Source organism: Rhodotorula graminis (assembly GCF_001329695.1).
Source record: "Rhodotorula graminis WP1 unplaced genomic scaffold RHOBAscaffold_7, whole genome shotgun sequence".
In the NCBI taxonomy this organism is placed as follows: domain Eukaryota; kingdom Fungi; phylum Basidiomycota; class Microbotryomycetes; order Sporidiobolales; family Sporidiobolaceae; genus Rhodotorula; species Rhodotorula graminis.
Window position 1 is genome coordinate 499,915 of NW_017264934.1, and position 17,690 is coordinate 517,604.

At 66.3% G+C, this 17,690-nt stretch overlaps 8 protein-coding genes across 8 annotated transcripts in view; 4 read left to right on the top strand and 4 right to left on the bottom strand.

The window, feature by feature from the left end:
- Positions 1–53: 53 nt before the first annotated feature.
- On the bottom strand, positions 54–2,849 carry RHOBADRAFT_44298 (uncharacterized protein; the record flags this gene model as incomplete). Its single annotated transcript, XM_018414385.1, has 9 exons — positions 54–914; positions 1,007–1,153; positions 1,259–1,287; positions 1,427–1,497; positions 1,686–1,718; positions 1,779–1,870; positions 2,028–2,298; positions 2,499–2,750; positions 2,809–2,849. The coding sequence occupies 9 exons, from the start codon at positions 2,847–2,849 to the stop codon at positions 54–56; spliced, it is 1,797 nt and encodes a 598-aa protein (XP_018270828.1).
- Positions 2,850–3,074: 225 nt separating this feature from the next.
- Positions 3,075–4,682, top strand: RHOBADRAFT_44299 (uncharacterized protein; the record flags this gene model as incomplete). Its single annotated transcript, XM_018414386.1, has 4 exons — positions 3,075–3,530; positions 3,632–3,709; positions 3,831–4,155; positions 4,297–4,682. 4 exons carry the CDS (start codon positions 3,075–3,077, stop codon positions 4,680–4,682), a joined length of 1,245 nt encoding a protein of 414 aa, XP_018270829.1.
- A 370-nt stretch (positions 4,683–5,052) lies between these two features.
- On the bottom strand, positions 5,053–6,577 carry RHOBADRAFT_48515 (uncharacterized protein). Its single transcript, XM_018415146.1, has 6 exons — positions 6,447–6,577; positions 6,152–6,388; positions 5,981–6,071; positions 5,749–5,909; positions 5,310–5,630; positions 5,053–5,211 (listed from the first exon to the last, which is right to left on the bottom strand). Exons 1-6 carry the CDS (start codon positions 6,465–6,467, stop codon positions 5,170–5,172), a joined length of 873 nt encoding a protein of 290 aa, XP_018270830.1. The 5' UTR covers positions 6,468–6,577; the 3' UTR covers positions 5,053–5,169.
- Positions 6,578–6,784: 207 nt separating this feature from the next.
- Positions 6,785–9,832, top strand: RHOBADRAFT_53721 (uncharacterized protein; the record flags this gene model as incomplete). The annotated part of the gene is made up of 18 exons (XM_018416977.1): positions 6,785–7,042; positions 7,116–7,279; positions 7,340–7,451; positions 7,552–7,601; positions 7,671–7,758; positions 7,829–7,895; positions 7,958–7,980; positions 8,042–8,103; positions 8,166–8,246; positions 8,308–8,452; positions 8,527–8,742; positions 8,829–8,945; positions 9,018–9,056; positions 9,117–9,189; positions 9,256–9,276; positions 9,344–9,374; positions 9,444–9,531; positions 9,609–9,832. The coding sequence occupies 18 exons, from the start codon at positions 6,785–6,787 to the stop codon at positions 9,792–9,794; spliced, it is 1,821 nt and encodes a 606-aa protein (XP_018270831.1). The 3' UTR covers positions 9,795–9,832.
- Positions 9,833–10,275: 443 nt separating this feature from the next.
- RHOBADRAFT_44302 (uncharacterized protein) lies at positions 10,276–12,227 on the bottom strand (the record flags this gene model as incomplete). Its single annotated transcript, XM_018414387.1, has 8 exons — positions 10,276–10,284; positions 10,364–10,653; positions 10,713–10,825; positions 10,898–10,987; positions 11,056–11,639; positions 11,698–11,765; positions 11,830–12,057; positions 12,122–12,227. The coding sequence occupies 8 exons, from the start codon at positions 12,225–12,227 to the stop codon at positions 10,276–10,278; spliced, it is 1,488 nt and encodes a 495-aa protein (XP_018270832.1).
- A 218-nt stretch (positions 12,228–12,445) lies between these two features.
- RHOBADRAFT_53722 (uncharacterized protein) lies at positions 12,446–12,947 on the top strand (the record flags this gene model as incomplete). The annotated part of the gene is made up of 2 exons (XM_018416978.1): positions 12,446–12,644; positions 12,733–12,947. The coding sequence occupies 2 exons, from the start codon at positions 12,446–12,448 to the stop codon at positions 12,945–12,947; spliced, it is 414 nt and encodes a 137-aa protein (XP_018270833.1).
- A 921-nt stretch (positions 12,948–13,868) lies between these two features.
- On the top strand, positions 13,869–16,183 carry RHOBADRAFT_48516 (uncharacterized protein; the record flags this gene model as incomplete). Its single annotated transcript, XM_018415147.1, has 8 exons — positions 13,869–14,130; positions 14,197–14,285; positions 14,348–14,380; positions 14,439–14,777; positions 14,896–15,310; positions 15,378–15,565; positions 15,630–15,762; positions 15,972–16,183. 8 exons carry the CDS (start codon positions 13,869–13,871, stop codon positions 16,181–16,183), a joined length of 1,671 nt encoding a protein of 556 aa, XP_018270834.1.
- A 167-nt stretch (positions 16,184–16,350) lies between these two features.
- RHOBADRAFT_53724 (uncharacterized protein) overlaps positions 16,351–17,690 on the bottom strand; it is a gene marked incomplete at its 3' end in the record, with an annotated part of 1,902 nt that continues 562 nt past the window's right edge. Inside the window, exons 3-4 of the mRNA XM_018416979.1 lie at positions 17,633–17,685; positions 16,351–17,557 (exon numbers count right to left, since the gene is read on the bottom strand). Of these exons, the coding sequence (XP_018270835.1) occupies positions 16,351–17,557; positions 17,633–17,664 (1,239 nt within the window). The 5' untranslated portion in view covers positions 17,665–17,685. The remainder of the gene's footprint in view (positions 17,558–17,632; positions 17,686–17,690) is intronic.

Genomic DNA, 17,690 nt, shown 5'->3' on the forward strand with positions numbered 1-17,690 from the left:
CCGCAGAGGCCAACACGCGAGAGGGACGGACCGCGTTGCAAATATTAGCTGCTCTAGATCCGGACAAAGGGCAGGATGACCTTGCTCGGGTACTGCGCGCCAAAGTGGACGACGTGCCGCCCTTTGTTGAGCGTCGACTCGGGCGGGAACCTGGTCGTAAAGTGGCGGATCTCGTGGTTCATGTCGTGCCCGCCGCCAATCTCGACGCGCAGGCCCTCGCCGGCATCGTACTGCCACCCCATGGCCCAGATGCCGATCTCGAGCCGCACGACCTCGCCCGGCGCGAGCTTGTCCTCGTGCGAGTGCGGGTGCCACGGCCAGTTGGGGTGCACGTTCTTGCGCTCGTCGATGTCGCGGTGCGACGCGCGCAGGACGCCGAGCGAGCCCGGGTGCAGGAGGAGCGACGTGCGGTCCTTGGGCGCGATGTCGGCCTGCGACGGTGCGAGGGCGCGCGCGCGCGGGACCGTCATGTGCTGGAGCGTGTTGCCGTCCTTGTCGAGTTTCTTGAGCGTGACGTACACGTTCATGTCGTCGTGGTCGTCGGTCGACATGTAGACGACGGCCTTGGGGATCCCGACGAGCTGAGTCGGCTCGTCAAAGTGGATGTCGAACGCGACGACGTCCTTGCCCTCGCCGCGCGACAGGTACGACACGCTCGACGCCGCCTCGGGGGGCGCCGACTCGACGAGCTTGCCGTCCTCGCCGAGGTACAGGTCGCGGTAGTCGGTGTCGGGCAGGGGAAAGTCGGCGATGGGGATGTTCTCGATCGCGTCGCGGTCGCCGCCCTGCAGGAGCGCCCACCGGACCTTGGGCGTCTTGGCGACAAAGTCGTTCTCCTTGCCGTACAGGTAATGGTCGAAGAACTCGAGGAGCTCCTGGTTCGACTCGGGGATGACGTAGAGGTCGTGCCACTCCTGCAGGTGCGCGACGACGACGACGACGAGCGTCAGGGTTCCGTCTTGAGGGGCTCAGGGGATGGTGGAGGAGGAGAGACTCGAGGACGCACCTGACGACCGGACCACCGCAGCCACTTGGGCCCTTGCACCTCCCAGAAGCCGCGAATCGAGCCCATGGTGTGGATCGACGAAAAGTCCGAGCCCGAGACGTAGCACGGGATCTTGATCTTGGTCATGTCGACGCGCTTGTCGGCCCACTGCGCACATCAGAGCCGCGAGGGAGAGAGAGTGAGAGAGAGAGAGAGAGACGCGTCAGGTCCAGAGCTGGCGGGTGTGACAAGAGAGGAGGACTGTCGACGCACGTAGGGCGAGTGGAGCGGCTCACGAGCGTCTGTGCGGTGCGGATGGAGTGGAGGAGCTTGTCAGTAAGTGTGCGCAGGTGCGGCGCGAGAAAGAGATGGCGGAACGAAGAGAGGCGGGGAGAGACGGCGGAGGGGGGGGCAAGAGTAGAGAGAACGAGGGCGACGCACACATCTCGGCAAAGTCCTCGGTCCCCTTCTGCCCCTTGATGATGAGCTTGTTGATGAGATCCATGTTCGAGCTGATGACCGAGATGCCGGGCGGCCGACGAGATCGAGAGAGAGGGGGAGCGAGTGAGAGGGTCCGAGGGAGGTCGAGGGTGCGCGAGATCGGGTTGCAGAGGGACAGGGAGCGAGGACGAGTCAGTACATGTACGAGGGAGAGGTGAGGGAGTGGGAGAGAGAGAGAGAGAGAGAACGAGCGACGCACATCTCGAAGATGCCGCCTCGGCAGAACTGCTCGCTGCGGACGACGGCAAGAGTGTCAGGACGGCGTACAGGCGCGATGCAGCGCGTGACGCACCGGAACAGGTCGCCGCAACCCTCCCAGGGCGCGATGGCCTTGAGCGACGGTGGCTGTTGTGCCGCGATGTGCCACTGCGAGATGGCGAGGAACTGAGGGGCAAAGACGGGCGTCAGTACGAGGCTTGGAGAGGGCCGTGCGAGGTCGCGAGGGGGAAAAGGACCACGCCGCCCGCCATCGAGAGCTCGGCCGGTGCGGCGCAGAGAGGATAGGCCGAGGCAGAGAGGCAGAGAGAGGCAGACGACGCACGCTGTTGCCGGCCATGCCGACGTTGCCGTTGCACCAGTCCATCTTTGCGAGCGCCTCGATCACGTCGTACCCGTCCTCGCCCATCCTGCGGCCCATGATCTGCACCTCGCCGTCCGAGTGGCCCGCACCGCGAATGTCGACCGACGCGATGGCGTACCCGCGCGGGCACCACGTGGCCGGGTCGAGGCCCTCGAACTTCTCCCATCCCGAGAGGTCGCTCGACAGGATGCCGCAGCGCCAGGTCGTGACGGGGAGCATGTTGATCGACGAGCTGCGCGAGGGTGCGATTGATCGAGAGAGAGAGAGAGAAAGAGAGAGAGTGAGGGAGGGAGAGAGGGTGAAGCGCGAGGGTGCGAGTGACCGAGAGAGAGAAAGAGAGAGAAAGGGAGAGAGGGAGGGAGGGAGAGAGGGTAGAGCGAGGTGAACGTCGGAGAGGACGAGGAGGACGGGACGAGGCGAAGGTGGACGCACTAGCGCTTGCCGTACGGGGACCACATTACGAGAAGCGGCACGGGCCCAGTCGCATCGGCCGGGCGGTAGATGTCGGTGTAGAGGGTGGCGCCGTCGCGCATGGTGAGGGCGACATCGTGTTCGAGGAGGATGTCGCTGTCGAGGGCCTTTGTGCGCTCGCCGTCCCAGCCCTCGCGAGTCGAGCCCTTCTTGAGGAGGGTCGTCTCGCCTGGCTTGAAGCCGTCGTAGCCGTTGACGCCGACCTGGGGCTTGCTATGGTTCAAACACAGGTCAGGTGGGTTCCGGCGAGGGCTGCGAGGTGGGGACTCACTCGATGGGCTTGTAGGCGATCTCAAAGGGTGCAGTCGACATGTGCGACTGGAACGAGAGCGTGTAGAGTGAAGCAGAGCAACAGCATGGCGGACAGCGAGAGGCGAGAGAGATGAAAGCCGGGCCGACCGCCGGCCGGCTGCTCCCACCTCCTCCCACCACGCCTCACCCTCGAGCAACGAGCGACCCCCGGATGGCGTCCCACCTCTGCTCCCTTGCCTCCTGCAACCCGCCTCAGCCAGCCCCGCCAACTCCCACCAGCACACAATGGCCTCGCCGTGGCCTCTCGCCATCCCCACCGACTCGCACTTCTCGCTCAACAACGTTCCCTTTGGCGTCGTCTCGCGCCGTCAAGATGGTGCTCCTCGCGTCTGCGCAACTCGCATCGGCGACCACGTCGTCGACCTGAGCCTCCTCGAGGCCGAGGGCCTCCTCGACGACGCGCTCGGCGGCGGCGACTCGAGCTCGCAGCGCCGCGTCTTTGATCAGCCCACGCTCAACGCCTTTGCGGCCCTGCCCGTCGAGACGAGGAACGCCGTCCGCCTCGCCGTCCAGACCCTCCTCTCGCCCGCCTCGTCGACCCTGCGCGACAACGCCCAGCTGCGCGAGCGCGCCATCCTCCCCCTCGACGCCGTCACGCCGCACTCCCGCTCTCGATCCCCGACTTTGTCGACTACTCGATCTTCCCCGCCCACGCCCTCGGCGCCGGCCGAGCCATTTTCGGTCCCGACACACCGCTCCCGCCCATGTTTGGCGTCCTCCCGATGGCGTACAACGGGCGCGCCGGCACCGTCTCGGTCGACGAGGTCGTCGTGCGCCCCCAGGGGCAGGTGCGCGCGTTCTCTCCCGGCCGCGAGGTCAGCATCGGCGCGAGCAAGGCGCTCGACTGGGAGTTTGAGATTGTGCGTCCCCCCCCTCTCTCTCTCTCTCTCTCCTCGCCCCGCTCTCCCACTCTCTCTCGGGATTCCGCGAGCGATTTTTGAGACGGTCAGAGCAGGTCCTGACGCTGCATCGCCGACACAGGGAGCCTTTGTCGCCAACTCGACGCCATCCGGCTCGACCCTGTCGCCCTCGTCGGCCCAGTCGCACATCTTTGGCTACGTCCTCCTCAACGACTGGTCGGCGCGCGACATCCAGTCGCTCGAGATGGTCCCGCTCGGGCCCTTCAACGGCAAGTCGTTCGCGACGACCGTCTCGCCCTGGGTCGTCCTCCCCGCCGCGCTCGAGCCGTTCGAGGTCGACAAGGAGGTGGCGCCCGAGCTCGAGGGCAACGAGGCGCCCGAGTACTTACGCGAGAAGGCCGGCGTCAAGTCGGCGTACGACCTCGAGTGCACGACTCGGTTGCGCAGTGCGTCACCGTGTCTCTTTCTCTCTCCTCCTGCCTCGGCACCTCCCCCTCCCTCCCTCGCTCCCCCTCGATGCCCTCGTCGAGACATGCTCGACCCTCAGAGCCCCATCCCTGACCCCGCTCTCTCGCCGTCGCGCACAGCCTCGTCCGACCCCTCGACCGCCGCGCACCTCATCAGCACGGCCAATTTCCGCGCCGCGCACTGGTCCTTTGCGCAGCTCGTCGCGTACCAGACGTTTTCCGGCGCGCGCCTCCAGACGGGCGACCTCCTCGGCTCGGGCACCGTGTCGAACCACGGCGAGCGCCGGCAGGGGTGCCTCCTCGAGCTCGCAAAGGGCGGCAAGGAGCCGCTCGAGCTAGAGCTCGGCGGCGGTGGCGGTGGCGGGGCGGGCGGTGAGCGACGCGCGTGGCTCGAGGACGGCGACGAGGTCGTGTTCTGCGCGAGGGCGGGCCCACAGGGCTCGGGCGTCGGGTTTGGCGAGCTGAGGGGCAAGGTGCTCCCGGTGAGCGCGCTCAGGGCCGCGTGAGCTCGTCTCTCTGTCCTTGTCGTAGCCTGATAGAGCGCCTGAGAACCCGATGTCGTCGAGCAGCACTCTATGAGCGTCTCAACGAGAGGTCCTTCGCGACGTTCGACGGGCGAGAGAGGGGCGCAGTGCCGGGTCGCAAAAAGTCTGAAAGCAGGCCCGAGCGTTCTCCTTGAGCGCTCTCCTCGAGTACGGCGCGATCACCGACGCCTGCGTGCGACTGTGAAGGCTTGAGGCACAAGCGTGGGCGGAAGAGCTTCGACGCCCTGGCGAAAGCTCAGGCGCTCGAGCCGCTTCGGTCGCGCCCTTCCTGCCCTTGCGTCCGGCGCTCTCTGCTCACTCTCTGTGTCTCTCGTTCACATCCTGAGTCACTCAAGCACGGTCACTGCACATGCTCTGCCTGAAAGAAGAGCTCGACGACCCGCCAGCTCTGCTCGTCGACCTTCCCAAGTTGCACTCGACGGTCTTTGGCCCAAACCCGACACGCCCGTCACGCCTTGATCGGCGCCCACTCCCCCATTTGGAACTGCGTCTATTAAGGGAGAGAAACTGAGGTCAGGTCGACGCGTGGGAGAGAGAGAGGAAGCCCGAGAGAGAGAGAGAGGAAGACCGAGAGGACTTGGGACGCACGTTGCACATCTGCTCGAGCTCCCACACCTCGGCCGGGCTCGTGTTCTTGGTCCCGACGTCGTCCTGGTCGCCCGCGGCCCCGGCGCAGAACAGCACGGGCGCATAGTGGTCGTCGGTGCCATGCGCGTCGCGGAACAGCGGGTGCCGCATGAGGCGCATCGCGGCGCGCCGCAGGGCCGGGCCCGAGTTCTTGGTAAAAGCGTCGAGCGTCTCGTTGCGGAAGTCGAGCGCCCACTGCTGCGGCGGGCGCGTCTGGGCAAAGTTGTCGCGGTGCAGGATGATGTTGTCCCACGCGTTGCGGTACAGGTTGTGCACGGTGCCCTGTTTGTGCGCGCGCGCGAGAGAGAGAGAGAGAGAGAGGGAGAGAGAGAGAGAGAGAGAGAGAGCGGCGTGAGTGAGGGAGAATGAGGGCGTGACGAGGGGGAGAAGCTGGACGCACGCCGGTGCCGACGATGAGGATGTTCTGGTACCGCAGAGGTCGCACGGCTGCGCCGATGGCGGTGTGCAGGTAAGGGTCGTAGTAGGCGTTGGTCGAGATGACGGTGACTGGCGGCGAGCTCTTGGGGAACATCCAGTTGAGCACGAGAAAGACGTCGTGGACTGGCGGGGGGAAAGACCGAGTCAGGACACGGCGACACGCCTCGCCGAGAAAGAGATGAACAGGGACGCACTCCACTCGAGCTTCGGGTTCAGCTTGGCCTCGATGCCGGCGTCGGTAAGGAGCGTTTGGACCCGCTCGGCGAGTTCAGGAGACGAGTTGATCTGCGAGAGGACCGCGATGCCGAGTCAATCTCTGCCGCTCGTTCTGAGCGGGTAGAAGGGGAGATTCCAGAGGGACGCACCTCGTAGTCGACGTACTTGTCGGGCGTGACCCAGGCGACGGGCTGCTTGACGACGGCGTCTCGACCCGGGTTGCTCGAGATCTCGACGCCCGCACCGCTCACCTCCCAGTGCGCGCCCATGAAGACGACACCCTCGACGTTGCGCGCCATGGCCTCGCGGCCGACCGCCTCCCAGTAGCGCCCGGCGCTCGAGTCCTCGCCGAGCATCATCGTCGAACCGTGCGAGCAGAGGATGACCTGCAGTCGCGAGCAGTGAGCAAATGAGGGCCTCGCGAGCCTGTCGGGATAGACTCACAGGTGTAGGTGACTTTGTCATGTCGAGCGTGCGACAGGTGGCGGTCGAGATGAACGGACGAGGAGGATGAGAAGGCGAAGAGGTCGAGGGGTGCGAGGGCGAGAGACAGGCTGTGGCGTCCGAGCTGAGTGCACCTGCTGCAGCGGTGGCGAGAGTACGGCGCAAAGTGGAGCTGATTGCGAGAAAGCGACGAGCGAAGAGCTTCGTTCCACCTCAGCCGCGCCGGTGGGAGGAGCCGAGCCCGAGCGTGGGGAAGCACGGCCGGCGTGCCGGTCGAGTGACGAGAGCTCCTCCCCCTCGTCCTGACAAGCTCGCCCGCGACAGCTGGTGCGCGCACGATGCTGCCGTACACCGTGGTCGACCAAGTCGCAGGCCCTGGTGGACGCTGGCTCGCACCTGGGCCGCCGCCGCCTGCGCCCGCCTCGCCGACCCCGACCTCCGACGTGCCCTCCCTCTTCACCGCCTTTCGCCGCTCGTACCCACAGCGCTCGGTGCACGACAGCTTCGTGTGGATCGAGGTGCACTCGCACGCCCTGCTGCGATCGCTTAAGGCCGTGTTTCCCTCGCTCGCGAGCCTGTACGACTCGTCGCCGGGGGTGCGTCCTCGTCTCTCTCTCTCTCAGCCTCGGCCGCCTTGAGCGTGTGAGCTGACTCGAGAGGAGCACGCAGATCGATGCACGAGCCGTCTGGGTCCAGCGCGGCAAGCTGCGAGCTTCTGCGGCCGAGGCGAGCCGAGCGACCCTCCTCGAGCTCAGCGCGAGTGCGCGCGGCCACGACTCGCTCGACCCCGTCACCGTCCTGCTCGGCTTCCTGGACGACCTCTTCGCTCCCGAGTGCGTCCGAGACGCACCCTGTCAAGCGCTTCCCGTCGCCTGACGGCGCTGCTCCCACAGCTTCCGCATCCTCGCGACGTACCCGCCCGGGCACGCGTCGTGGCACCTGCTGTGGACATTCTTCGAGCTCGGTATGGAGGTCGAGGCTCATCACGACGTGACAGGCGAGCCGGTACGTCGTCCGTCCTCCTAAGGCGTCGTCTTTCGCTCGTACCAGCCCAAACTGACTCTGTGCTCCCTTCCCTCTCTCGCGCGACACCTGCGCCGCACAGATCGCGCTCGTCCTCGACGAGTGGGAGTATGCGCAAGAGGCAATGGGCCGGTACGTCCCGCCCTTTGTCGCCAACCTCAACCTCGAGGCCCTTCCCTGACGACCCTCGCCCGGGCCCAGGTCGTTCATCGTGCGCTGTCACGGGTACCAGTGGACCGGCGTCAGCTATCATCGGGTACACGTCACGCGCCGGATCGCCGAGTTCCAGGTGCGCCCATCCAGTTTCGTCGGGCGGCGGACGAGCGGGCAGAGCCTGACCCTCCTCTTCCCTCGCGCAGGACCTGCGCAGCGTCTCGACTCTGCCCGTGCTACCTCTCTGCGACGAGTCGAGAAGCCTGCTTCAAGGTGCGTCCCCTCGTCTGCTCTCAGCCTCTGCGGCGGCCGAGACTCACGTCCTTGTCGAGCAGAGCGCGGTCAACGGTACTTGAGCGTGCGCACCTTTTTCTTCACCTCTCTCCCTCCCAGCCTTTCGCCCTGACGCACAAGAGCAGTACGTGACGCGGCCACACGCAGACTACGAGGGCGTCTTCTGCACTCGGGCGTTTAGCGGAGCGTGCGTCGCTCGGTCCGGCCTCGACTCGTCGACGCCCGCACTGACCCCTCTCGCGCCTGCAGCTCTCGACTTCTCGGCAACGGTCAAGTCATCCTCGACGTCAAGAGCTTTCGTCGGTGTAACCCGGCGCTCGACACGTGGAGGTGCGCCCCGTCGCCCTCATCGCGAGCATCGTCGAGGTTCTGACCAAGTTCCCTCCCGCAGTGACGACGAGTCGAGCAAGACGAGCCAGAGCTTCGCGACGCCTCGTTCTTCGGCTGCACGAGCGAGTGTACCCTGTGCGCCCGTCACTGCCGAGCAAGCTCACCTGCTTCCGCCGTCGATCCACGGTTACTCGCTGCGGGCCAAGGTGCGCCGCTCTCGTCCTTCTCGCTCCTCCACACCCTGGCGCACGACCCTGACGACATCTCCCATGCGACGCAGCGGTGGGGAGAGTTCCTCGTCGACCGCCTCACGCCCATCGTCTGGCGCGAGCACAGCTTCGAGCACCTCGTCATCCCGTCGTCGTACCGCCGAGTCGTCAAGGCGCTCGTGTCCGTCCACTCTGGCGAGCTCAAGGGTCGACTCGTGACCGACGTCATCGCCGACAAGGGCAACGGCCTCGTCATGGCGCTACACGGCGCGCCCGGGACGGGCAAGGTGCGCACGAGCCTTCTCTTGCCCTTCCCCACCTTCCTCCCTTGCCCTCGTTTCGGTACTCACCCTCCAGAAGTACCTCGTCGCAGACTTTGACAGCCGAGGCTGTCGCCGAGCACCTCCGACGACCGCTGTACGCGGTCAGCGCCGGCGAATTGGGGCACAACGCCTCGAGCCTCGAGCAGCAGCTGCGGGTCATCCTCGAGGTCCGTCTCACGTGCCTCCCCGTCGCTCTGTCATTGCGAGATGGGGCGCTCACTGTATCTGTTCGTGCGCAGCTCGCGACCGCCTGGCAAGCCGTTTTGCTCATCGACGAGGTGCGTCTCGCCTACCCGCCTGCACCAGCACACGCCGACTGACAATCCTCTCGCGCACAGGCCGACATCTTCCTCGCCAAGCGAGACCCTCTGCATCTGGAACGCAACGCGCTCGTCGGCATCTTCCTTCGCAGTGCGTCCCTCTCTCTCCTCCTGCCCTCACCGAGTGCGTGCACTGACATCTTCCTCATCCTCGCAGTGCTCGAATACTTCTCTGGCGGTGCGTCCACTACGCTTTCGTCTCGTGATCGCCTTCTCGGCTTGCTGCTGACCCTTTCTGTCCGCAGTTCTCATCCTCACGACGAACCGGATCGAGGAGTGCGTCCTCCTTTCCCCCACTTTTTCCCCAGCTCCCGACTCTCACAGCCTGACTCTCGCGCTCCACAGATTCGACGAGGCCTTCATGTCGCGCTTCGCGATCGTCTTGCGCTTTGACGAGCTCGACAAGGCGGCGAGGCAGACCCTGTGGCAGCGGGTGCGTCCTGTCCTTCTTCCCTCTCTCGAGCCTGAGAGCCATGCGCAAGCAGCTCACCTCGTCGTCTCCTGCTGCAGTTCCTGCGCAAAGTCGCCCCTCGACTCGACCTGGGCGCGTTCGACCTCGCGCGGCTCGCGAGCCACCCGCTCAACGGTCGTGAGATCAAGCACGCTCTGCAGAGCGCCCAAGCGCTCGCGCTCATCGACGAGCAGGTCCTGTCAATGGAGCACATAGACGAGGTGTTGAGTATTCGGAGGACGTAGAGACCGCTGGAACGAGCTGGTCCCCCTTGTTCGCCCTCACCCTCGCGCATTCCTTCCTCTGCCTCGCCTGCAGCACACGCTTTTGAGAGACCGAGCGCACAGCAGTACAGCGCAGGGCTTTCAGACGACGAGCGAGAGAGCCAAGGCGCGAGAGCAGCGAGAGCGCGAGGCGAAGGACGAGGCTCGAGCGTTAGGCACCTGCACCTCTCTCGACCACTCTCCTGGCAGCTTTTGCGCAGCGCAGGACGGGCGAAGAGCGACCTTCGATGCCCATACTCGCGGCTCAGAGACTTGCAGCAAAGGTCCCTCGCGAGAGATCCGCAAAAAAGAAGGGCTGGTTCGAGGGCGGTCAACTTGAGAAGGTCGTCGTTGTGGAAGTGCAGCTTGCTGCTCGGCTCGCAAAGACCATCTCTTTCTTCTCGAAGCCAAGTAACTACGTATACTCGACGTCCATTACAGAGCGAGATGACGAGCGGGTCACTTAGAGAAACTACACAGCCAGGAAGAAGTGCGCGAGAGCTGCTCGCTGACCGACGCGCCGACTACCTGGACCTGACCCACTTCGTCACCGCCCACCCGAGCCACCCAGTACCGCCGAGCAAGACCGTGAGGATCGTGCCGAGCGTGATGAAGACGCCCTGGAGGAAAAAGACGCGGCGGATCGTGTGCGCGTGCTTCGTGCGCTTGGCGACGAGCTTGTCCTCGCGAGGGAAGAGAGCCTTGAGCGTGCTGAGGCGAGAAGGCGTGAATGGGGCGAACAGGGCGGCGGGAGGAGGGCGAGACGAGGACGAGGTGGTGGAGAACAGGCGCGAGGTCGTGAGGTAGTGCGAGGGGGAGGTGAGGATGCTGCCCGGGTCGTCTGCGTTCGAGCTGTGTGAGTTACAGGACCTTTGAGGAGAGTGGAAGGCAGCGACGCACACAAGGCGTCCAAGGGAATGTCGTTTTCGTAGACCGCGCTCGCGGTCGACTCGGTCGCGAGGTAGTCGACGACGGCTCGCTCGGGCGCGAAGACATACAGCACGGTCGAGTCGCTGTGGCGAAGACAAAGAGTCAGTCACCCTGGACCGGCGGGATTGAGAAGAGGAAAAGGCGAGCGGACGCACAGCTCGCCGAGCCTGTAGAGCAGGTCCTCGTGGCTGCTGAACGTTTGGACCGGCAGGATTGCTCCTGACGCCGGCGCCGTGAGCAATCGTCTGTACGAGAGAAGGGGGAAAGATGGGTCAGAAGGGCGTCAAGTTGAGGAAAGGACCGGGCGACGCACGCGCTCGGGTCGCTGACGAGGGTCGGGCGGTATAAGTCGTCGTCCTCGCCTGCAGAGCGGGCTCCGCCGCACAGAACTCGCCCACCGGCCTCCTTCTCCTTGCTCAGGCTCGGCGCGTCGTACTCGACGCCGCGGAGCCGGCCGTAGTCGCTCGACAGCGCCGAGTCGCGCCCGAAAGCGTTCTCGAGCTCGCGCAACAGGGCATCGAGGAGCAGCCCTGCCGACTCTTCGTGGACGAATACGCGTGCGACTGAGCCAGGAAGTCGACCGAGGGCGTGGAACTTGCCTCGCACGAGGAGGCGGGCGAGGTCGGCAACTTGGGAAGGCGACGACGACGGCGACAGGCGGTCGACGACAGCCGTCGCACCGGCAGCTCCGGCTGCTGCGACGATCGTGTCGGACAGGGAGCGGCCCCCCTCGCCGCCACTCGAGACCGTAAAGGTGCGGGCGCGTGGGCGAACCGCCTCATCGATCGAAGCGAGCGAGCTGGGCTCGGCGGTCGTGAAGAGGTAGGCGAAGCGGTTGAGGGCTCGGGACAGGACGTCTTGGAGAAGGCTTGAGATCGTCGGGACGGAAGAGGGAAGCTGCAGGTGCGCAAAGTCAGACCTCAGAACGCAAGAGCAGGAAGGGGAACGAGCGCACGAAGCATGCCACCGCGTTGCCGGTCGCGATCGCCATGGCGAGGGGAGCGACGAGCGAGTAGATCGGAGCTGCACGAAGGTAAGAATTGTGAGCGGGAAGGCGTGAAGAGAGATGAGAGAGCGGTCGACGCACCCGCAGCGCTGCTTGTAACGACGACGACGCCCTTGCCCTTCTCGAGCCGACCCTCGGCCTTGAGCGCGACCGCCTTCTTGACCTTCTGACGCTCATAGTCGGCCTCGTCGACCGTGCGCTTGACGAGGGAGAGCGTGAGCGCCAGCTCGCACTGCGCCTCGACCGCCGTGACGCCCGTGTCGCGCTGCAGAGCGTCTTGAAGACGGTCGCGCTCGTCCGAGACGATGTCTGTGGGTCACGGCAGGGTGAGTGACGCTGCCCTCGAAGGATCAAGGCCGAGAGCAGCACGCACTGAAGAGCTTGACGAGCTGGTCGAGGGCGAAACGGGGGAAAGCGACGCTGCCGTCGAGGGCGGCGGCGTGCACGGCCTTGTACTGGGCGAGCGGGAAGTTCGACATCGTTGTTCTTGTCGTTGAAGAGCGACGTAGCGAGAGGCGCGCAGAGCGAGCCAGCGAAGAACGACCGCCGGCCTCGGCTCGATGTGGGAGAGGGCGCGGGGCCGGAGGCGGGGCCCGAACGGCCGGCGGTGGAAGGCCGGGTTTGAGGTGCTTCTGTCGCTCTCGCGCTCGCGCAGCGCCTCACGCACACCTCGAGCCACCGTCAGCACCACCGCTCGATGCCGCCCGCCATCACCAGCGTCGAGACCACGAACGCCGCCGTCGGCGCGAGCAACGTCGCCGGCGTCCTGCGCCTGCGAGGCGACGACCTCGTCCGCCAGCACTCGGCCGCGCAGCAGGAGCCGGCAGCAGCACCGCACAGTCAAGGTCGACGTCCCGACCGCGAGTACCGCGAGCCGTTCGACGGCCCGAACCCAGGTGCGTCCGCCGACACCGCCCTCGAGCCGTCGACTCGGGCTTTCCCTCCCTCTCGTGCGGGCGAGCTGACGCCTCTCGCATCCTGCAGAGAGCTGGCCAGAAGGCCGCGGCGTACCGCACTACCGCCCGCTGCGCACGAACGAGGCCGCGACTCGTCCGCTCGGCGCCACGACCGACCAGCGCGTCTTTGTCACGCTCATGATGTCGGGCGTCTTTGTGCTCGGCAGGGTCCACGGCATCTGGGCGAGTACGGTCGGACGAGTCGCCAACGTGTGGGAGTACCCGGTCGGCGGGCAGTTTTGAGGGAGGAGGGGGAGGAGCGGGCGCGACGATGTTCTCCCAGCCTCGAGCGTTCGTTCTACGTCTGTACAGCGCGCTCCCTTTGTGTACCTTGTAAAGTCACCGCGTTCGTTCCCGTCGTGAGTTCCGCTGAGGAGGGTCGCAAGGCGACGAGGTCCGAATGCAAGTCGACGGGCGTCTCTGCTTCAGGTTCCCTCGGCCCCACGTTGTACTGAGCGCGAGAGCACCTGGGCCTGCCCGTACAGCACCGCTCCCGGCTCAAACTGAAAGGCTCGCTCCGTTGCAGAACGATGAGAGCGTCGTCGCCAAGGCGGCGGGCCTGAGCGCAGCTCGCTTTCCGCGCCGAGTCGCAGGCCCGACTCGCTCTCCCTCCTCGGCGTTGCTGCTCGTTGGTACATATGAAGCGCAAGCTGGGAGCTCAGATCTGGCCGCGAGGAAAGTGATCGCGCGGCTTCTCTCACACGAGTTGAAACGCCGAGGAAGCGCTGTGAGGACCGCCGGGCGGGCAGATCGGACTCCGGTGTCCGGCCGAGAAGATCGTCCGTGTTGCTGCGCGCCGCCCGCGCGGGTGCGAACGCTAACATCAGGCAGGCAGCGCTCTCCTTTTCGACCGCTATGCAGAGTAGACCAGCGGCAAGGAAGCAGCGCAAGAGGAGGCTCGAGCGAGCCACCACGGCGCGCTCTCGTCCGGACCTTCTCGTCTCGATCGCGTTACCCACGGTCTGCTGCTCCGCATCTTCTCCAGGATGCGGAGCTCGCAGCGAGGAAAAAGGCTCGGCGGTCCCCCGATCTATCTGATGAGGCGAGCGCGCCCGACTCGCAGGCTTTTCGGCGTCCGCTCCGAGGCTCGCTCCTCCTCTCTGTCCTCACGCTCGCTCTCCCCCAAGCCGCTCGTCGACCAGCTCTACATCCACTCGGCCCTTCATGGCTCCTCAAGCGAGCAACACCGAGTCGGCCGACGCCATCGCCGCGCTCCCCGCTCTCGCGCAAGACGACCGCCGGGCGGCCCTCTCTCGCTCGTCGTCGGCGTACGACAAGGACAAGCTCGAGTCGGCGTCGACATCCAGCGCAGAACTCGACACGCTCCCGGCCGGCACCAGCGCCGACGGATCGTACAACCCGGCCATCGTCGGCCATCCCTGGCGCGTCAAAGGCCCGCTCATCTTCTGCGTCCTGTTCCTCACGCGTGCGTCCACCTTTATCTGTATCTCGCTTCCCTTGAGCGTACAGACTGACCGTCTCGTGCGGGCAGTCGGGTCCAACTTTGCGTCCTCGTCGCTGTCGCCGCTCAAGTCGACCTTGCGGAAGCAGCTCAAGATCAACAACGCGCAGTACGCTTCGGTGCGTCCTCGTACTCTTCTCTCGCTGCACCTGAGCGCCTGTACTGACGTTCCGAACCACAGCTCGACACGGCCGACTCGCTCATCAACACGATCGTGCGTCCTCTCTCCTCCGCCGTCATGCGCCCTCGCTGACTTGGCCTCGCGCACACAGTTCCCCATCCTGTCGGGCGCCCTCATCGACTACTACGGCCCGATCCGCGCTGCCTTGTGGTCCTCGTCGGTCATTCTTCTCGGCGCCATCCTCTCGGGCGTCGCCGCCTCGGTCGCGTCGTACCCGCTCCTTCTTTTCGGCCAGATCGTCTTCGGGTTCGGCTCGACCACCATCGAGACGAGCCAGAGCGTCATGTACGCGTTCTACACGCTCGGCAGCTCGATGCAGGGCGCCGTCTTTGGCCTCGACATCGCCGTCGGGCGCGTCTGGAACTTGCTCGGCAAGTTGACCTCGGTCCCCATCATGGAGGGCACCGGCTCGTGGACCTGGACGATCTGGGTGCGCTCCCTCTTTCTCTCTCTCTCCGGGTCTCGAGCGCACGTCGGCGGCGCATCGGGGCGAGCGGCGCCTGCCCTTCCTCCCCAGGGCGCTCACTCCCTTTCTCGCTCCAACGCAGGTCAGCGCCATCATGTGCGCCGCCTCGTTCGCCATCACGGTCGCCATTGCCCTCTACTCGCGCACGTTCTCGGCCTCGGCTCAAGTCCCGACCGGTCGTCAAGCCGTCGTCGCCGCCAAGGCTCGCGGCGAGAAGACGGGCGGGTACGCTCAACGCTGGCGCGAGGACCGCAAATTCTTCTTCTCGTCCATCCTCGCCATCCCGGCGTGCTTCTGGATCATGGACATATCGCAGCTGTTCCAATCTGGGGCGGTGTCGGCGTATACGTCCAACCTGGCGGACGCGATCAAAGTCACCCGGAACGCGACGCTGTACACGGCGGGCTGGAACGCCTCGGTCGCGCAGGTCATCCCGATCGTCCTCACGCCGTGCCTCGGCATCGTCTTTGACCGGTTCGGCAGCCGCATGCACTTTGGTGCGTCCGCTCGTTCCTCCTCCTCCTTCTCCTTTTCTCGTCCTGACGGGTCCACCTCCTCTCGCAGTCACCTGGACCGCCTCGCTCTACGTCGTCGTCTTTGCGCTCCTCGCCTACACGAACGTGCACCCCCTCGTGCCGTCCATCCTCGGCTCGCTCGCCCTCGCGACCAACGTCCTCCCCTGGATCTCGTCGATCCCTCTCCTCGTCCCCAATCACGCGCACCTGGGCACGGCGTTCGGGATCTACAAGGCTGTACGTCATTGCGTCTCACTGTCGCGAGTCGCTCGAGCAGGTCCTGACCCCCTCGCTCTCGCAGCTCAACAACTGCGGCTCGGTCGTCGTCAACGTCGCGTCGGGTGCGATCCAGGACCAGGCCGCGCCGGGAAAGAACGAGTACAACGGCGTGTTTGCGTTCCTGATCGTCATCAAGGCGCTCGACGTGCTCTACGGTGCGTCCCGAGTCGACCTTCTCAAACTCGAGGAAGCTCGAGCTGACCTCTCTCCTTGCCCTCCTCGCCCCCTCTCTTCGTCCCTCGCCGCCCTTCTGCCTCTCAAACTTTTTCGCCCTCTCCTTCGTCCCGCGTTCGCTCCTCTCGCGCTTCCTCCCCCTCTCGTCCTCTCGCACCCTCTCTTCCCTTCCTTCCATGCCGCGATGCAGGCCTCATGTACTGGCGCTTCGACGCAAAGTACCTCGGCGGCGTCCTCAACGCGTCGGACCGCAAGCTGCGCGAGATGGAGGCCGAGGCGACGACCGAGGAGCGCGCCGTCGGCCTGCGCGCCCCGATCCGCAAGGTGACGGTCGTCGCGCTCGCGACTGTCGGTGCCATGATCGTCGTCGCTTGGACGCTATACTTGTACTACTCGACTTAGAGCTCTCTTGAGAATAGAACGCAGTTCTCTCGGCCTCTCGGTCGTCGCTCGAGCAGTGAGAGAGAGTGCCCCATCGTCGTGAACACAGCCAATACAGCGAGCCTCGCTCAGCTACTCAAACCCGCCCGTGCGCCGCTCGAGCCCCACTTCGCTCGCGCGCGCCCCGCTCACCCACCGCCCCTCATCGAGTTGCTGCGCTCGAGCCCAGGCGGCCTCAACGCGCCGCTCTCGCTCCGCGCGTCAAACGTGAGGAGGTCGGAGAAGCTCTCGGCGCGGATGCGCGCGGGCGAGTGCTCGTCGCTGCGCGCGGCGGCGGCGGCGGTTGACGAGCGAGGGTCCGGGTGCGGGTGCGGCGGGGAGAGAGGCGAGAGGCAGAGGGAGAGACGTTGGGGAGAGGAGGAGCGTGAGGACGAGGGCGTCGAGCGGCGTGTCGAGGCTGGGCGAGAGGAGGACGAGGATGAGGGCGAGGTGGACCGGTCGGGCTCGCGCGAGCTCGTGCTCGTGCTCGTGCTCGACAGCGAGCGCGCGCCCTCTGCGCCGTGCGCCCCGTCGGCGGCAGCGTCGCTCATCGTCGACGACGCCGACGCCGACGACGCGACGCTGCGCGCGCTCGACTCGCGCGAGCGCGGCGCTCGCGCCGCCTCGTCGTGCCCGAGCTGTCCCAGCGACGGCAGCGGCGCCGTCCTCGCGCCGTACAGCGCCCTCCTCCCCTCGCCCTTGTCCCCCGCCGCCTCGCCCATCCTCGTCGCCCATTCCCTCTTGGCCCCCTCAACCACCTGCACCGGGTCCCTCACGCCGCACGCCCTCCTGACGACGCTGCGCCACGACTGTCGGCTCGCCTCGCGCTCGCGCTGCACGCGCTTGGCCTCGGCGCGTCGGCGCTCCCACTCGGCGCGGTACCGCTCGTAGCCCTCGCGAAAGGCGCCGCTCACGCGCGACGAAAAGATGAGCTCGCCGCGCGGGTTTTGCGCGGGCGGGATCGGCGGGAGCGGGATCCCGGTCGCTGTCGAGGAGGGTGAGGGCGAGGGGCGAGCGGGAGGGGGAGGGGCCTGCGTGACGGGGTCGGAGGGGTCGGGGAGGGACGGGAGGGCCGGCGAGGGGCGTCGAGAGGGCGAGTTGGGCGGCGAAGCCGAGGGAGACAGGGGTGGCGAGACGGGCGGCGAGCGCAACGCGCCCGACGACGTTGACGACGACGGCGACAAGGAGCGGATCGACGAGGTGGACGACGCGCCGCTCGAGGTGCGCGACAGGGCCGTGCCGCTCGAGGATGGCGCCGACGAGCCAAACAGGCGCGCGAGCGACAGGCGCGAGCGGTGGCGCGTGTTCAAGTAGATGTTGAACGGTCGCAGGGCACGGTTGGCCTGCGGGACGAACCTGTGCGCGCGAGGGTGGGCGGGTGGGGGTCAGCCAACGGCGCGCAGTGCGACGAGGGGAGAAGAGGAAGCGCACTTGTGGGCGTAGGCGATCTTTTCGCTGTACATGCCCGTCGCAAAGAAGAGGACGAGGG

Excerpts from the sequence above, each read along its gene's own strand:
- RHOBADRAFT_48515 (XM_018415146.1), bottom strand. The coding sequence starts at position 6,467 with ATGACAAAGTCACCTACACCT. Across the intron at positions 6,389-6,446 it reads TGACAAAGTCACCTACACCT|GTCATCCTCTGCTCGCACGG; the intron begins GTGAGTCTATCC and ends TCGCGACTGCAG. Across the intron at positions 5,910-5,980 it reads GAACCCGAAGCTCGAGTGGA|TCCACGACGTCTTTCTCGTG; the intron begins GTGCGTCCCTGT and ends TCCCCCCGCCAG.